The sequence below is a fragment of the Schistocerca nitens genome, chromosome 1 (assembly GCF_023898315.1).
Source record: "Schistocerca nitens isolate TAMUIC-IGC-003100 chromosome 1, iqSchNite1.1, whole genome shotgun sequence".
In the NCBI taxonomy this organism is placed as follows: domain Eukaryota; kingdom Metazoa; phylum Arthropoda; class Insecta; order Orthoptera; family Acrididae; genus Schistocerca; species Schistocerca nitens.
In genome coordinates, this window is record NC_064614.1 from 155,840,874 (window position 1) to 155,857,565 (window position 16,692).

At 39.4% G+C, this 16,692-nt stretch overlaps 2 protein-coding genes across 2 annotated transcripts in view; both read left to right on the forward strand.

The window, feature by feature from the left end:
• Positions 1–16,692, forward strand: part of LOC126243928 (putative inorganic phosphate cotransporter) — a 246,450-nt gene that overhangs the window by 184,106 nt on the left and 45,652 nt on the right. The window lies entirely within an intron of this gene.
• LOC126232848 (putative inorganic phosphate cotransporter) overlaps positions 1–16,692 on the forward strand; it is a 112,170-nt gene that overhangs the window by 9,554 nt on the left and 85,924 nt on the right. Inside the window, exons 2-3 of the mRNA XM_049942826.1 lie at positions 3,347–3,486; positions 11,734–11,964. Coding sequence (XP_049798783.1) covers positions 3,347–3,486; positions 11,734–11,964 — 371 coding nt within the window. The remainder of the gene's footprint in view (positions 1–3,346; positions 3,487–11,733; positions 11,965–16,692) is intronic.

Sequence of the window (16,692 nt, forward strand, 5' to 3'; positions counted from 1 at the left end):
TCAAAATGATTTTGGCTTGTAACTTGCGACTAGTTCTTTCCTAATCAGGACCTCTTAAATGAAATTGATACGTTTATCCGTCTGCATGATCCTTCAAAGTCTTTAACGTTATCGCGGAATCATCCTTTGTATACACGGGGTCCAAAATTAAAGCAGCAAACCAAAATTTTGCAACGTTGTGTTTACTTTGCCACAAAACGGTATAATCAGGTGATAGTTAAATAGGAATATAAAGAATGCAGTATAAAAGATACAGATGTACACTGTAGAGAAGAATGTTCTTCGTTTTTTTTTTCCAACTTAACGGATTTGTATACACATTACGACAAATGGTTAGTGCGCTCAGTACGGTCTGCGACAAACTCTGGGAGCAATACAGGCCTGAAAAACGACGGGCCGTTCCGTAAATGATGTACCAGTCTCATGTTGAGGCAATAACGCCCATTTTTCCTGCAACGCTGCTCGCAAGTCTTAGAGAGTGGTTGGCGGATACTGACGTGATGTAACCCGAGTCCCTAGTGCATGCCAGACGAGCTCTGTAGGATTCAAATAGACAGAGCAAGCAGGGAACGCCATACCTGCAATATCTTCCGTTTCCTGGAAACCATCAACCACCCGCGCTCGATGTTCTTGTGGTCACCATAATTCCAGAACACACCATTAGGGATCATCCTCGATACCAGTCTCTTTCCCCGATGGTTGGGTCCCGAAATAGTGTTCAACGTTCCCTCCAGATAAGAATCCGTAGAGGATCACTGTGTCGACCAAATCGGGACTCACCTGTGAGAAGATCATTGGTCCACCGTACGAGCGTCCAGGTGGCATGTTGACGGCTCCAGTCTAGACGTTCCCTTCTGTGAAGACGCGTCAGAGGTACACATACGGTGGGTCTCCGACAATAAAGGTCACTCTTCAAATGGTTCAAATGGCTCTGAGCACTATGGGACTTAACTTCTGAGGTCATCAGTCCTCTAGAACTTAGAACTACTTAAACCTAACTTACCTAAGGACGTCACACACATCCATGGCCGAGGCATGGCAGACTGTAGCGCCTAGAACCGCTCGGCCACTCCGGCCGGCAAAGGTCACTCTTCCGAAACCTTTTGCACACCGTTTACCTCGTTACAACATGTTCAATGGATGCTGCGAGGTCAGATACTTGTTGCCACCTGTATAAAAGCGGTACCGCCTTGCCCTTACAGCCAAATAAAGGTTCTTTTTTTCTGATGCTACACGTGGTCATCCCCGCCCTGGTCTTCGGGATGCAGTTTCGGTCTCTACAAACTGTCACCATATCCGAAAAACAACAAAACGATTTACATTAAGCCATCGGACCACATCAATTTGCGACTGCCCTGCTTCCATTCTTCCCATGGCTCTTCACCACAGAGAGCCTGGTAGGCGTCTTCTCTGAGCCATACCGCACCGTCTGTGACTGTGTACACAGCGATTGTGGATGCGGGACCACCCGGCAAATACTATCCGTTTGACAGGTGCGCTGACGTCTTCGCTGGCGTGGTTGTCCGTTGACCAGAATGGCATCTTCCATGCAGGACACGATCTTAAGGACATCTGTTGACAGTTTGTATGATTATATCGTGATATCGTGAATTACGCACAAGACGCATAGTGATTTGCTGTTTTAATTTAGGACACCAGTGTACATACCTTTACAAGCGCCGGCGCTTATAGCTTTCAAGACCCGTAGCGTCGTTGGATGACGTTTCTGAACTTGGGTTCGTACGTAAAACTTGATCTACTGAGTCCCCGCTACAACCTCTCGAAGTGCGTAATATGAGTTGTGAAACACCCTTTATATACGACCGTAATTAAAATGAAATTGAGATAGACAGTTCACGCAGCAGGGCAAGTGGATGTGATGTGGAAATGGAAACCTGTGATCGACCCTAAAGTGGGTTTCAACGTCACAGCAATTTTTCTGAGCATGGCGCTACTGAAAGCGATAGGTAATTTCATTCCTCCGGTCTGTGAACTGACTTATACATCTAGTTATAGGGGAGGACGTACTGTTTAATGCGGACTCAGCAGCGTGCCGCAGCTTGGCGTTTCTCACATCAAATACATTAAATATCAATGCCAGAGGTAAAAGAAGTGGCGACTGACAGATAAAAGCTATGGGACTGGACCGGGATCGAACCCAAACTATTGTATTTCTAGTCTATCGCTTAACGACTGAGCCGCCAAATCATCGATATGGACCAAAACAGGTGTTAACTGCATTCCAATAGATAACAAAAGCACGAGACTACGACCTGTTAGATGACAAGTATTTGACATTAGGAAGGAACTACATGGGTGAAGAGTTCATAGAGGAGATAGAGAAGATCCCACGGAGAGCAGCGCGCTTCGTTACAGGATCATTTAGCAATCGTGAAAGCGTTACGGAGGTGATAAACTCCAGTGGAAGACTCTGCAAGAGAGACCTTCAGTACCTCGGTGCGGGCTTTTGATGAAGTTTCGAGAACATACCTTCACCTAGGAGTCAAGCAGTATATTGCTCCCCCCTACGTATATCTCGCGAAGAGACCATGAGGATAAAATCAGAGAGATTAGAGCCCACACAGACGCATACCGACAATCTTTCTTTCCACAAACAGTACGAGACTGGAATAAGGGAGAACCGATAGAGGTACTCAAGGTACCCTCCGCCACGCACCGACAGGTGGCTTGCGGAGTATGGATGTAGATGTACATGTAGATGTTGATAGCTGAAGACACAATATCGGCGGAAGTCCGGAATAGCTTCCATCCAACCAACGATGTCAAATGACCGAAAGTAAAGGTGACGATCTATGGTCCAATGCAGAAAGCTGGCCAAATTAATTCGTCAACTGTGAGTGGCTAGACGTTTGTCATTTTGTCCAGAGTTGACACAGATCGTACATAGCACTGAGTTGTAATCATCCTAATATAAACATGAATTGCTTTAAGAATATCATGGGAAACCTTCTCGGAGTTCCTACTGCTGAATATGCATTCGTGTTCTCAAGCATGGCCACAGTGTAGTTTGTTGAACCAAGCTAAACAAGTTTCACGCTACACTGATTGTCATCTTTGCGCTATTGGCTCCCTGACAAGCACACTCCTACAACTATGAGGATATTTGCACACATTATAATTAAATATACCTGCCATAGCGTACTAAGGATTTACTGATCTTCTCTAAATGCCTCTCGACACTGAACAGTGACTTTGGCTATCTCATAAACCAATTAAAGGAACTTGGCTGGGGAGAAACTAATGAAGACAGAAATCTGGACATACCTTGACCTTCTAATCAAGGGCGCACGTAGACACAACAATAGTCCATACGCTTTTGTTTTAGGACTCCCCGTGTTGGGTGTGAGGCACCTTCAAGCCCTGCTGCTATGCGTCACCCACGTGCTGATCTTCAGCTTGCGCACAGACATGTCGATGGGGGTCGTTGTTATGGCCAACAACACTGGTGGAAACCCTAACATCAAGGTGGGTACCTGCTGGCCGAACTGCTGGGCCATCACAACACTCACCTAGTGCACACAATTGGTAATTCCTATAAATAGGACTGATACGTAGGTTTCGTATTACTCATGCCCTTTGTAATAAGCTTACGTAAGTTTAGTTTAGCGTTTGTGCTCAATGGTTCAACATCTTGACGGTACAGTAATGCCCTCTTTCTGTATGTGGTAGGATTCTAGTCCAATTGGTTTATCATTCCTCATACAACTGTATGATCTCTCTGAAAAGTAGTAGTGTATGTTTTTAATTATATGTGACTACTGAGACTTGTCTCTGGTAAAAGTTGTGACGCTTTCTGTATGTAGTTTCAGTGAAACCAAATTCTGGCTCCCGACTAAACGCTGCCACATATTTACCTTATGGACCTCATTTAAAACATATGCCTTAATAAACAGGCTGCAGGCCTTTCCAAGAGTCTGGCCTCAGAGTTCACTTGTGATAAGAGCTATGTGCCATGTGACTACTAATAAGTCATAACATATCTCTATATCACAATGTTTATTACATAAAGACAACTCATAATAGTATTTCACAATAATAGCAGACACTGGTCATACTTTCCCATTGTTGCCAACCTATTATTGGATGGACTACACAGCAACAAGAGTGTTGTAGGTCTATATGACCTACCACAACGTCGCTCTGAACCCACTTTTGTCGTCTCTCTAACATCTATTTATAGACTTACCCCTCCCTACCAGTCTACGAGAGGTGAGATCACAAAAACGAAATATAAATACATACTTTGTAGCAGAACGAAGCTGCTTGAAGGTCAGTGATATTTCAACTCATATTAGTCTTAATTCAAAGGAAATGTTATTCTTATATTAAATTAATTGGAATGTATATTAATGTGGTGTTTGAGCCAGCTATTCTTTAATCAACCCATTCTGTCATATTAGCAAAAGTAAATGTTACATTTACGAAATTTAAAACGACTGAGAACTGATGTGTGAAATCCATCATCTTAAAGAAATTTTTTGTGCTCATTCCAAAATTAGTTTTAGATTTTGCGAGTCCACAATATTTCAGAAGTTATGGAGAATTTAATATTATGAATAATATTTTATTGAAACTAATCCAGCTGATGTCTTTCTGTAAAACATGATGTTTTGTCCTCCAGCATGAATGAACATTATTTTTGAAACAGTCGTTTAACTGAATTTTGTTATTGCACCACAACTTCCTTTGTTAATGTGTGGAGAAATTATTTTTTGTTTTGTAAAGTTGTTCACTCCACTATACGCTGAACGGCACAGCAATCGTTTCCCTGGATTGTATAAAGAAATAGTCTCAGTTGGGAAGTTATTTTTATTACAAACAGCATGTTTCATCTCATTAAGACTTCATCAGATTTTATGAAAACCAGTCAGGAGCATTTCAAATGACCAGCTTGGAAGATAGCGGAGATCAGAACTGATAGTGAATAAACACTCTAAAAGATATTTCTGTTGCACTAGACCCACTTACAAATCGTGAATACCACCGAATGAGCCAAACGTATGTCTTATAGACCTGAAAACTGGGTAAATAAATCTCGTGCAAGGCGACCACATTGGAACTATCCAGTTCCAACGTTTTTATCTCGATTTTTGGGTTTATACAACGTATCTGTAGCTCTACATTGCGCTTTGTTTCAGGGTGTCCATGATTTACAACTGTATCTAGTCTGACAGAAATATCCTTTAATGGTTTCTGCATCATCATTTGATGACCATGTGTCTTTCCATCCGCTGACATGACATTCTCTTGATAACTTTTCATAAAATCTGATGAAGACTTAACCAGGTGAAATGCGTTATTTGTAATAAAAATAACTTTGCAACTGAAACTGTTTCTTTATAGATATTCTATTTCATACAGCACCACCAAGTCACTTGAGAACAGCCTAGAAGGCTAAAACTAGCTGAGACCAAAAAAAATTAATGCAGCAAAAGTGGAAAACTCCAACATATTTTAATAAATACATTGTTTTGGTATCTGATGTGAAGAAAATGTGTCTCATACGAGCACATAAAGATAAGGGTAAAATCCAATGTTATCAGCACATCAAAATTAAACTGTTGAAGACTATTGAAGCATCAGATTTAGTGAACAGTTAAAAGCAATTACAAACTTCTAACACAAGTCGCTAAGAAAGTGAAAAAGTGCAGTGATATCATCCAGATGAAATATGAAATTCATGCTAAATTTAAACAGAAGATCTGGTTCAATAGTCAATTATGTCTAGCACACCTACAACTAGGAAAAACGTTCACTCTATTGCAGTGTAAATTAATAATCAGATTAGCTAACGAGTATGAACATCTTGTGACTAAATAAATTAGGGAAACACATATAAACAAATTAACGATGTCATAGTTCATGCTCAGATGAAGGGAACTTGTGAATGTGAACGAGCAGCCTACAATAACTTAACATTTTTCCTACACATTGAGAGTTTGACAAATATTCAGTTTACAGAAACAGAGTTGGATCTCCTGAATAAAGCACTAAAATCTGACTTACTTTCCAAACTACAAAGTAGTATGACAAAAAGTCTCATAGTTCATACAAAAATACCGTTAGATATGGCACGTCTCCCCACTGTAGGCGAAAACAAAATTACTTATAAAATCTCTGAAATGGTTTCAAAGCAAATAAAACACAGTGATGAAGACAGTTACCAGATTTGGGCCAACCAAAATACAGTGTGACATATTAACAAGAATTTAAATAAACATGGTGCATTAGGCATAAAGGCAACACAATGGTAATATTATCAAAAGATGAAATTCTCAATAGGGTTCATGGGTTTTTCGTAAAGAATGATGTAAGTTAAAACATGAATCTACAAATTTAATGCACAAATGAAGAAAATCCTTAAACTTGCAATTATCTCTTCACAGATAAAGAGATAAAGAAATGCATAGTTCTGAACCATTAAAACCCAACATTATGAGCACAAACAAAAATCCATAAAAAGGACATACCTATCGACGCTATTGTCAATAGTGTTGCCAGCCGCTCCCATTTTTGTGAAAAAAATTAAGTTATTTAAACAACAAGTTATTTAAACAACATGATTAACCCTTGGTTCAAGAATCATAAAAGGAGGTTGTATACATGCAAGAATCCTGGAGATACTGAAAGGTCTCAGATAGATTATATAATGGTAAGGCAGAGACTCAGATTAAAACTGAAGAAACTGAAAAAAAGGTGGGAATTTGAGGAGATGCGACCTGGATAAACTGAAAGAACCAGAGGTTGTAGAGAGCTTCAGGGAGAGCATTAAGGAACGACTGACGGGAATGGGGGAAAGAAATATAGTAGCAGAAGAATGGGTAGCTTTGAGAGATGAAATAGTGAAGGTAGCAGACGATCAAGTAGGGCTAATAGAAACCCTTGAGTAACAGACGAGGGCTAGTAGAAAACCTTGGGTACCAGAAGAAATATTGAATTTAATTGATGAAAGTAGGAAATATAAAAATGCAGTAAATGAACCAGGCAAGGAGGAATACAAACGTCTCAAAAATGAGATCGACAGGAAGTGCAAAATGGCTAAGCAGGGATGGCTAGAGGACAAATGTAAGGATGTAGAGGCTTATCTCACTAGGGGTAAGATAGATACTACATACAGGAAAATTAAAGAGACCTTTGGAGAAAAGAGGACCACTTGCATGAATATCAAGAGCTCAGATGGAAACCCAGTTCTCAGCAAAGAAGACAAAGCAGAAAGATGGAAGGAGTATATAGAGGGTCTATACAAGGGCTACGTACTTGAGGACAATATTATGGAAATGGAAGAGGATGTAGATGAAGATGAAATGGGAGATACGATAATGCGTGAAGAGTTTGACAGAGCACTGAAAACCTAACTCGAAACAAGGATCTGGGAGTAGACAACCTTCCCTTAGAACTATTGACAGCCTTGGGAGAGCCAGGCCTAACAAAACTCTACCATCTGGTGCGCAAGATGTATGAGACAGGCGAAAACCCCCCAGACTTCAAGAATAATATAATAATTCCAATCCCAAAGAAAGCAGGTGTTGACAGATGTGAAAATTACCGAACTATCAGTTTAATAAGCCACGGCTGCAAAATACTATCTCGAATTCTTTACAGACGAATGGAAAATCTGGTAGAAGCCGACCTCGGGGAAGATCGTATGGATTCCATAGAAATGTTGGAACACGTGAGGCAATACTGACCCTACGACCTATCTTCGAAGTTAGATAGATGAAGGAATGGCAAACCTACGTTTCTAGCATTTGTGGACTTAGAGAAAGCTTTTGACAATGTTGAGTGGAATACTCTCTTTCAAATTCTGATGGTGGCAGGGGTAAAATACAGGGAGCGAAAGGTTATTTCAATTTGTACAGAAACCAGACGGCAGTTATAAGAGTCAAGGGACATGAAAGGAAGCAGTGGTTGGGAAGGGAGTGAGACAGGGTTGTAGCCTATCCCTGATGTTATTCAATCTGTATATTGAGCAAGCAGTAAAGGAAACAAAAGAAAAATTCGGAGTAGGTATTAAAATCCATGGAGAAGAAATAAAAACTTCAAGGTTCACCGATGACATTGTAATTGTCAGAGACAGCAAAGGACCTGGAAGAACAGCTGAACGGAATTGACGGTGTCTTGAAAGGAGGATATAAGATGAACATAAACAAAAGCAAAACAGGGATAATGGACTGTAATCGACTTAAATCGGGTGATGCTGCGGCAATTAGATTAGGAAATGAGACGCTTAAAGTAGTAAATGGGTTTTGCTATTTGGGCAGCAAAATAACTGATGATGGTCAAACTAGAGAGGATATAAAATGTAAACTGGCAATGGCAAGGAAAGCATTTCTGAAGAAGAGTAATCTGTTAACATCGAGCATAGATTTAAGTGTCAGGAAGTCGTTTCTGAAAGTATTTGTATAGAGTGTAGCAATGTATGGAAGTGAAACATGGACGATAAATAGTTTAGACAAGAAGAGAATAGAAGCTTTCGAAAGGTGATGCTACAGAAGAATGCTGAAGATTAGATGGGTAGCTCACGTAACTAATGAGGAGGTATCGAATAGAATTGGAGAGAAGAGAAATTTGTGGTGCAACTTGACTAGAAGAAGGGCTCGGTTGGTAGGACATGTTCTGAGGCATGAAGGGATCACCAATTTAGTATTGGAGGGCAACGTGGAGGGTAAAAATCGTAGAGGCAGACCAAGAGATGAATACACTAAACAGATTTAGAAGGATGTAGGCTGCAGTAGGTACTGGGAGCGTATAAGCCTAGGGACTGATGACCTCAGCAGTTTGGTACTGTAGTCCTTACCACAACTTTCCAATTCATCAACTTCAAAAATACGCAGAAATTAATTAACCAAATAATAAGTTTGTTCCTGATAACAATAAACTTCTTTCTTCTTTAGTCAAATATTCCTATTAAAGAAAAATTAATATAATTAAAAACAATGTAATTGTGTACAAGTAACTAATTCCAGGTGAAATCCACAATTCATTTAACTGTTATGAATCACTCTTTTATGTAACTATTTTTGGTTTCAAGATAATATATATTCTCAACCAGACAGTTCAGCCCTGGGTAGCTGGATGGCAGGAATCCTAGTTAACATTCATTAAACATGTTAAAGCAAAAGATTTTGAGAAATTTAAACACACAGCGGACAAAATCTTTTAGTAAAAACATTATGTCGAAGGAACATAAATCCTACTACATGGTAAAGAAGAAGACATTGGGACCATCCATTCACAACTAAATAGTCTGCATGACAAAGTGAAATTCACTCATGAAATTGAAATAAATAACTGTATTGACTTTCTACATGTCACAGTGGAAAAAGAAAATTCATTGTACAGATTTTGAACTCTTTGAAAATCTGCAGTTACATATCTACTAATCAATAATTAATCATTCCACACAGGACCCCATAGAAGACATATTTTCACTCAATGAGACTAAGATAAATTTTCAACTTGAAGAAGATAAGTTGAACAGAGAATTAGCACTACGAGAAAATTTATATGAAGTACATTATTTCAAACTGCAGATAATAAAAGTATAGGCAGAAAAAAATAAAACAAAGCCCAAAACAAAATGAAATTAAAAATGGAGGAAGCTAAACAAAAAGCTAAGTTTGTTGTTCTGCAATTTTAAAAAATCGTTTCAAATGAAAAACCAAAACTTTTAAAAATAAAAATATCAAAGTTAGGTCCCTTACTGCAAAAATATTTGTAATGTAACATATTCTACCAGTACAACAGACCCATTTAGATCCACGTAATTTGATGTGATGGTTGCAACAGGGTGTACATTGGACATTTTAGTAGTAACTTTTAGATATATTTCAGAGAGCACATAAAATGTAATGATGACAGTACAAGTGCCTTTGCACTACATCTCTGAAGCATCAAACATATATTTAATATATTAGTGAGAAGCTCCAGATTTTACATTATGATAAGAACCAGAAGCAAATGAATATCTTAAGAAATCAAAATTTCCAGTCATTCATATGTCAACCTGATAACTTCTTAATCAGTAAACAGAACTACAGAACAAAAATTCCTGGATAATTTCCGTCTCATTCTGCTAGTTAACATTCAGAGATCGTCTGTAAAAAAAATGAAATTTAAAATAAAATCTCACTTCACCATACTCTTTAATATTTATTTTTATTTCATTTTTGCCATTTTTCATATTAGTTAATTCCTTAATATATTTTAACTTTTACCATATACACACATAAATGTTCAGTCTTCGTATTAGAAATCATTGTTACAGTTATTCCACACACACAAACGTACAGTCTTTGTATTTGAAATCATTTTTCCAGTTATTCCATGCTTAATATTACCATCTGATCAGTATAATACTTTTGTAGGTGACAAGTTGTCTAACCAAGAAGACAGCATTTTTGGACCAAAATGAATAGAAAAAATTCAAAGATACTCTCATTTCAGTTATGAGGCATAGTTTTCTGCTACAGGTAAATGTATTTAAAATACATTCAAAGTCACATTATTAGATTTCTGTGCATGAAGGTAATATAATATATTGCGTTTTATACAGAGCCACAATATCACTTGAGAATGAACTAGGAGGATGAAACTGGTTGCGAACATATAAAGTTAGTGCTGCACAGGCTATGTAAAAACGCAAGGAAAAAAGTTTTCGAAGTAGCCAAATGAGTAGATACCTCATGAAACCTATTATCCTATTATGATCTCTAGTTGTTACAGTTTCTCAGTTCATGTTAACATAACATGGCGTGATGAATTTAACTGATTACAACAATAGAAATATGTTTTTTTACAGGTACCCTAAAACGCAATTTCGAAAGGATTGTATGGTATCGGCAGAATCAGCAAGAGCTCAACAATATTTTGCTGCTGCTATATACCTGTCTTACGTATAAAAAATTGAATTTACATTATGACAATTTAGATTACTGTCAAAGAGTCTGTCTCTACTTGTCGCAATCGACCTCTGCTTCAGTTTTCAAAAATCGATTATAAAATTCTATCTGAAAATGGAATGTAGTTCTCCGATAAATGTTTGGAATGTAACAGTTGGCAGCTGGAATATGTAGTGACTAGATGCGCTTTGTCCAAATCCCTACTGCCAAATGCAACTTACTGGGGTAAAGGTTTTCCGGAATGTCCGGAAGAACTCAGACATTTGTTTCAGGTCACGACGGATGTCAAGTTGCTCTTGCATCAACGCACTGCTGCTTGGACCACCAGATGAACCAAGTGGACCCTTTTTTGAAAAGATGTTAAATAAAATGTGGGTAATAGAGTACAGTCTAATTAAATTAAGCGTTGCTGAGAAAACTGGGTTAGGAAATGATGTCTATAGATTACCTTAGTTCTCAAACAAGGGCTTGGTCGTATCAAATGTCCAGATGTGCTTCTCTCAATACTACAGTTAAGTACCTCCTTCTGTCCCTCCTGATACTTGATCACAGCTTGGGTCCCTTTTACACATTCAACTGAAATAAACTGCAGAGACCTTAATGGCTCCATAGCTGTTTCGTCATTGGTGTATAGACTTTAATACTGTCTGGCTCGTCTTGTTTACCCTCTCAGCTAGAAGGTATGCTGACGATTATCCCGTAACATCTAATAAGTCAACACCATAAAACCATTCATCTTCCACTTATCACATGTAGGGATAATACCCAACGCTCAAAGACTTGTGAATGGCTTTTCTTATTTTACCCAAAGGACTACGGCTGGAGCCAATCTGAGACGAGCACCATCCTCAGCTCCTTCTTCTGGGGCTATGTGGTGACGCTGGCGCCAGCCGGATGGGCGGCGGACAGGTTCAATTCGAAGAACTTGTTGTCGGCCTCTCTCATCCTCTCCGGTATCCTCACCATGCTCACAGAGGTGGCTGCAGACACTGGCGGTGTGGTGCTCGTCTGTGCGTTCAGAGTAGTCATGGGTATCTCTCAGGTACGTGACTGTGACATCCTTACCAGGAAGACATTATTCGTGTAGTACTTGTCCCGCTTTCAGCACACAGAGTAACTACATTAACACACTTCACATTTTGGAGCCAATCTGACTCTCACTCATGCCAACATGATAAGAGATCCATGTAACAATATGAGGCACAATGCTAAGGTGTGGACTAAGACGTCCCTTAGCATCGTTATGACACATGATATACAGGGTGTTACAAAAAGGTACGGCCAAACTTTCAGGAAACATTCCTCACACACTAATAAAGAAAATATCTTATGTGGACATGTGTCCGGATACGCTTAATTTCCAAGTTAGAGCTCATTTTAGTTTCGTCAGTATGTACTGTACTTCCTCGATTCACCGCCAGTTGGCCCAATTGAGGGAAGGTAATGTTGACTTCTGTGCTTGTGTTGACATGCGACTCATTGCTCAACAGATTTTCTGTGAACGTTTGGGCAGGCATCGTTGGTGATGTCTTGATTGGGCCCCATGTTCTTCCACCTACGCTCAATGGAACACGTTATCATGATTTCATACAGGATACTCTACCTGTGCTCCTAGAACATGTACCTTTACAAGTAGGACACAACATGTGGTTCATGCACGATGGAGCTCCTGCACATTTCAGTCGAAGTGTTCGTACGCTTCTCAACAACAGATTCGGTGACCGATGGATTGGTAGAGCCAGACCAATTCCATGGCCTCCACGCTCTCCTGACCTCAGCCCTCTTGACTTTAATTTATGGGGGCATTTGAAAGCTCTTGTCTACGCAACCCCGGTACCAAATGTAGAGACTCTTCGTGCTGGTATTTTTGGACAGCTGTGATACAATACGCCATTCTCCAGAGCTGCATCAGCGCATCAGGGATTCCATGCGATGGAGGGTGGATGCATGTATCCTCGCTATCGGAGGACATTTTGAATATTTCCTGTAACAAAGTGTCTGAAGTCACGCTGATACGTTCTGTTGCTGTGTGTTTCCATTCCATGATTAATGCGATTTGAAGAGAAGTAACAAAATGAGCTCTAACATGGAAAGTAAGCGTTTCCGGACACATGTCCACATAACATCTTTATTTGTGTGTGAGGAATGTTTCCTGAAAGTTTGGCCGTACCTTTTTGTAACAGCCTGTATATGTATAGACACATTTCATGTTGTAAATCTGGACATGGGGCGTGTGCGGCAGTTACAGTATGCCAGTAGCATACACAAAATCAATATAGGCAATAGATATACACGATGCAGAACTATTTTTCATACAACAGATCAAGCTAACCAGCGCTACGTGAGATTGTTGCAGAAGCACGCTGTAGACGTCAATAACACATTAGTGTGGTAGGAATCCTTGGGCATAGAGAAACACAAGTACCTCACGTCAGAAGTCTAGGGAGCACGCTGAGTGCTCAGCACTCTACCCAAGTTGGTTTGCAGAAAAATTGTTCTTTGTGAATAGAGGTGAAATGTGGGTACCGCCATAAATTTGATCTTCGTGATGCATCCATTGTTACATGGAAAATTACATCTTTCTCATGATTTCTAGAAATATTTACAACAGAAAAATTCCAATGAATAAACCTGGAATCCTTAATTAAAAAGTACGAAGTGGGTCAAATAAGCAAGTTTCCCTACTTTATAAAAAAATACGCACAATTTATCATGTTGGAATAGTTTTATTGACATTATACAATACTTCTCTTATTTTCTAGATAGTGATATGTTTTGCGAAGCATTTTTGGTAACGTGACGGAAATTTTTCAAAGCCGGTGTTGTAACCAGATTGGGTCCTGTGCTCCTGACCTACTGTTCACTGCCAATGTCACTTCATCATGGGTGTTGAAGAGCTTATCTTCAAGACGACCTTTGAGTTGAGACTGCATATGAAACTCACTTGAGGCAAAATCTGGCGAATATGGAGGATGTGGGAACACTTCCCATTTGAATCTTCCGAGCTCTGCGTAGGTCATTCGAGCTGCATGATGCAGACCATTGTAAAGAAGGGAGAGAACTTTGTGAGACAAAAATCCACGACGTTTTCTTTTGATGACAGCTCATAACTTCTCAAGACATTACAATACTTCTCAGTATAAATTGTGGTGTTGCGAAGCAGGTAGTAACAACCTCTGATAGCACCAAAAGAGGGCTGACATTACTCTTCCTGTGGAATGTACGACCTTCGCCATTTTGGGAACTTCGCCACCTTACATCCACATCGTGCTCTGACATTTTGCCTCAGTTATCGAAAGATGGACTCAGGTCTCACTGCCATGCGAATGCTCACACAGCCTTGTCCACAAATAAAGCTTAAGCCACGATGTGTGTCGACAGTGGGTTGTTGTTTTGCTGGGGAAAACCGAATAACAGAGCGCAGATAACAAGTGGACAGACTTTGTGGTGGTAACTCCTGGCTAACTGTCGGCATACTGGCAAGATACTGCTATAATCGTGGTAAGCCAATGTGAGCGGTGGCAACACATTTCAGTCAAACTCGCCAGTTCCCGCATGTCTTGGGGTTTTTTATTTCGCAGAGAAGTAAATTAAGGAAACTTGCTATTGGATGACGCTGTAAAACCTTTCAGAAACACATCTGAAACAGATGCATACATTATGTCTAGCATGTTTTTGAGGAATACCTGTCTTAACTTCTATGTATAAATTATTAAACTACTTTACAGGTTCAGCAATGATGAATTTTCATTTCTTTTCTTTCGAGATCTAGACTCATAGTTTCATCTATGAGAATACTCAAGTTTTTAGATGCTATTACAGCTATGCAAATTATCTCAGGTAAGATTATAACTATTTTCAAATTGTTCGAACCCTTCTGGCCAGCTAATTATTCATTTTATATGCCAATACTAGAATATGTAAGCACACATTAATTGTACCAGTCTAAAATAAAGATTGGTGCTTTTCCTTAGGTGTTAAAGATTTTTGTGGCATATCTTCCAAGTCCTAATTTGCATGTGGAATCATTTACGATGAATCAAACATTGTAAACCAAACGCATACTACAAGTACATTTGGAAACAAGAACAAAAATAGTATTTGCTTTTGTGTCTTCCACGATTCAAAATTTTTTCTTAAAGTTGTTTCAGAGCCGTAATTGAGGGTTTGAACGAAGACTTTTTCATTCTGGGCTCGAAGTTTTTTTTTATTTAATAAAGAAATTTCTTGACAAATGTTGATGCTGTTGAGACAGATACCAACCACAAATTTATTTTCAGTTCCTTTATTCAAAGGGTACTGCTACCGTTTTCGAATCGTTGTGATTCATCTTCAGATGGTTTTCATGTTTTCATTACAACGTTTTTTACAGATTAATTGTTCTAAAATATAAATAATACATAATTATAAGCACGCCACACAGATGGTCGCGTTACAGATTTTCATTGGATGTGACTTATGTGAAATGTCGGTTTGGAGTGGTTTCCGTCACATTCGTCCAACAGATGTGAATACATTCCCACTGCATTCTTATCGTCGCATACGTACATACGTAAATTTTTCTCGCTGAACACTTTAGATTTGTCACAGGAAAGGTTTCTAGCACACACCACGTGTTTTGATACAACACAGAGTGCTTACAAACATACGAATGACAAAGATGCTATGATATATCGTAACATCATGAAGATGTCCCATGTTTGGAAAAAGATCATAAATTCACTTACGGAACTGAAACGCCTTTTACACTAGTACAGAGAGACATTGATTCTGTGAGCTTTAGAGCGAATGCTGTTACATTAATTATAAAGATGATCTTTTTTTAGTACTGTATAGGTAAGACAGTACATTATTTATTTACATTTAGCATCATGGGAATTACCTGTCCGTAATTCTTCCCAAAATACTTGGTGTGCAATCTTAATGTGTCACAGAGTAGTTGGGTCACGTATTATTTCTAAGTCGTCATCCAGCCACTCTTATTTGTCCCTTTGTTGACAGCATCTTTACAGGTATTTTATCCGTGATTTCATTTAGTTATCCCGCTATGTCTCGCTGAGGTCTTGTTACTGCTTTTCTGAACCTCACGTTCCTGGTGTTGCTTTACGTTTCCTGTGCTGGGATCAAACGTAGTTTTCCAGTTTATTGAGCTCCTGCCATAGATTATGATAAGCTTCTTCAGTACAACATTAATGCAAGGGCGCTCATGACCTAGCTGTTTAGCGCCCTCCACCATAAATCATCATCTTCACACTGACTGACTCAAAGCATCTCCATAGTATTGCCGTTTCGTTAATATTTTCAGTTGAATGCATCGTGCTTGGGTCAATTCAATGCTGGTATTCCTAATTCGTTCAACATCTTGCCGGCACAACTGGTTCAAATGGCTCTGAGCACTATGGGACTTAACATCTCTGGCCATCAGTCCCCTAGAACTTAGAAGTACTTAAACCTAACTAACCTAAGGACATCACATACATCCGTGCCCGAGGGCAGGATTCGAACGTGCGACCGTAACGGACGCGCGGTTCCAGACTGAAGTGGCTACAACCGCTCGGCCACAACGGCGTCTATAGAAGTCAACGCTTCGTTGTGCATCTCCGCTTACAATTCAACTTCGTGATCCGGTATTGTCGTACGCACTCGACGCAGTATGTCTTCGGCCATATTCTCTTTGTATTTGTTCCACAAATGAAGTGAGTTCGATGAAAAAGACGTTGAATGATGACGGCAAAAAGTGATCGAATTTGATGCGCAGAAGACGAAATAA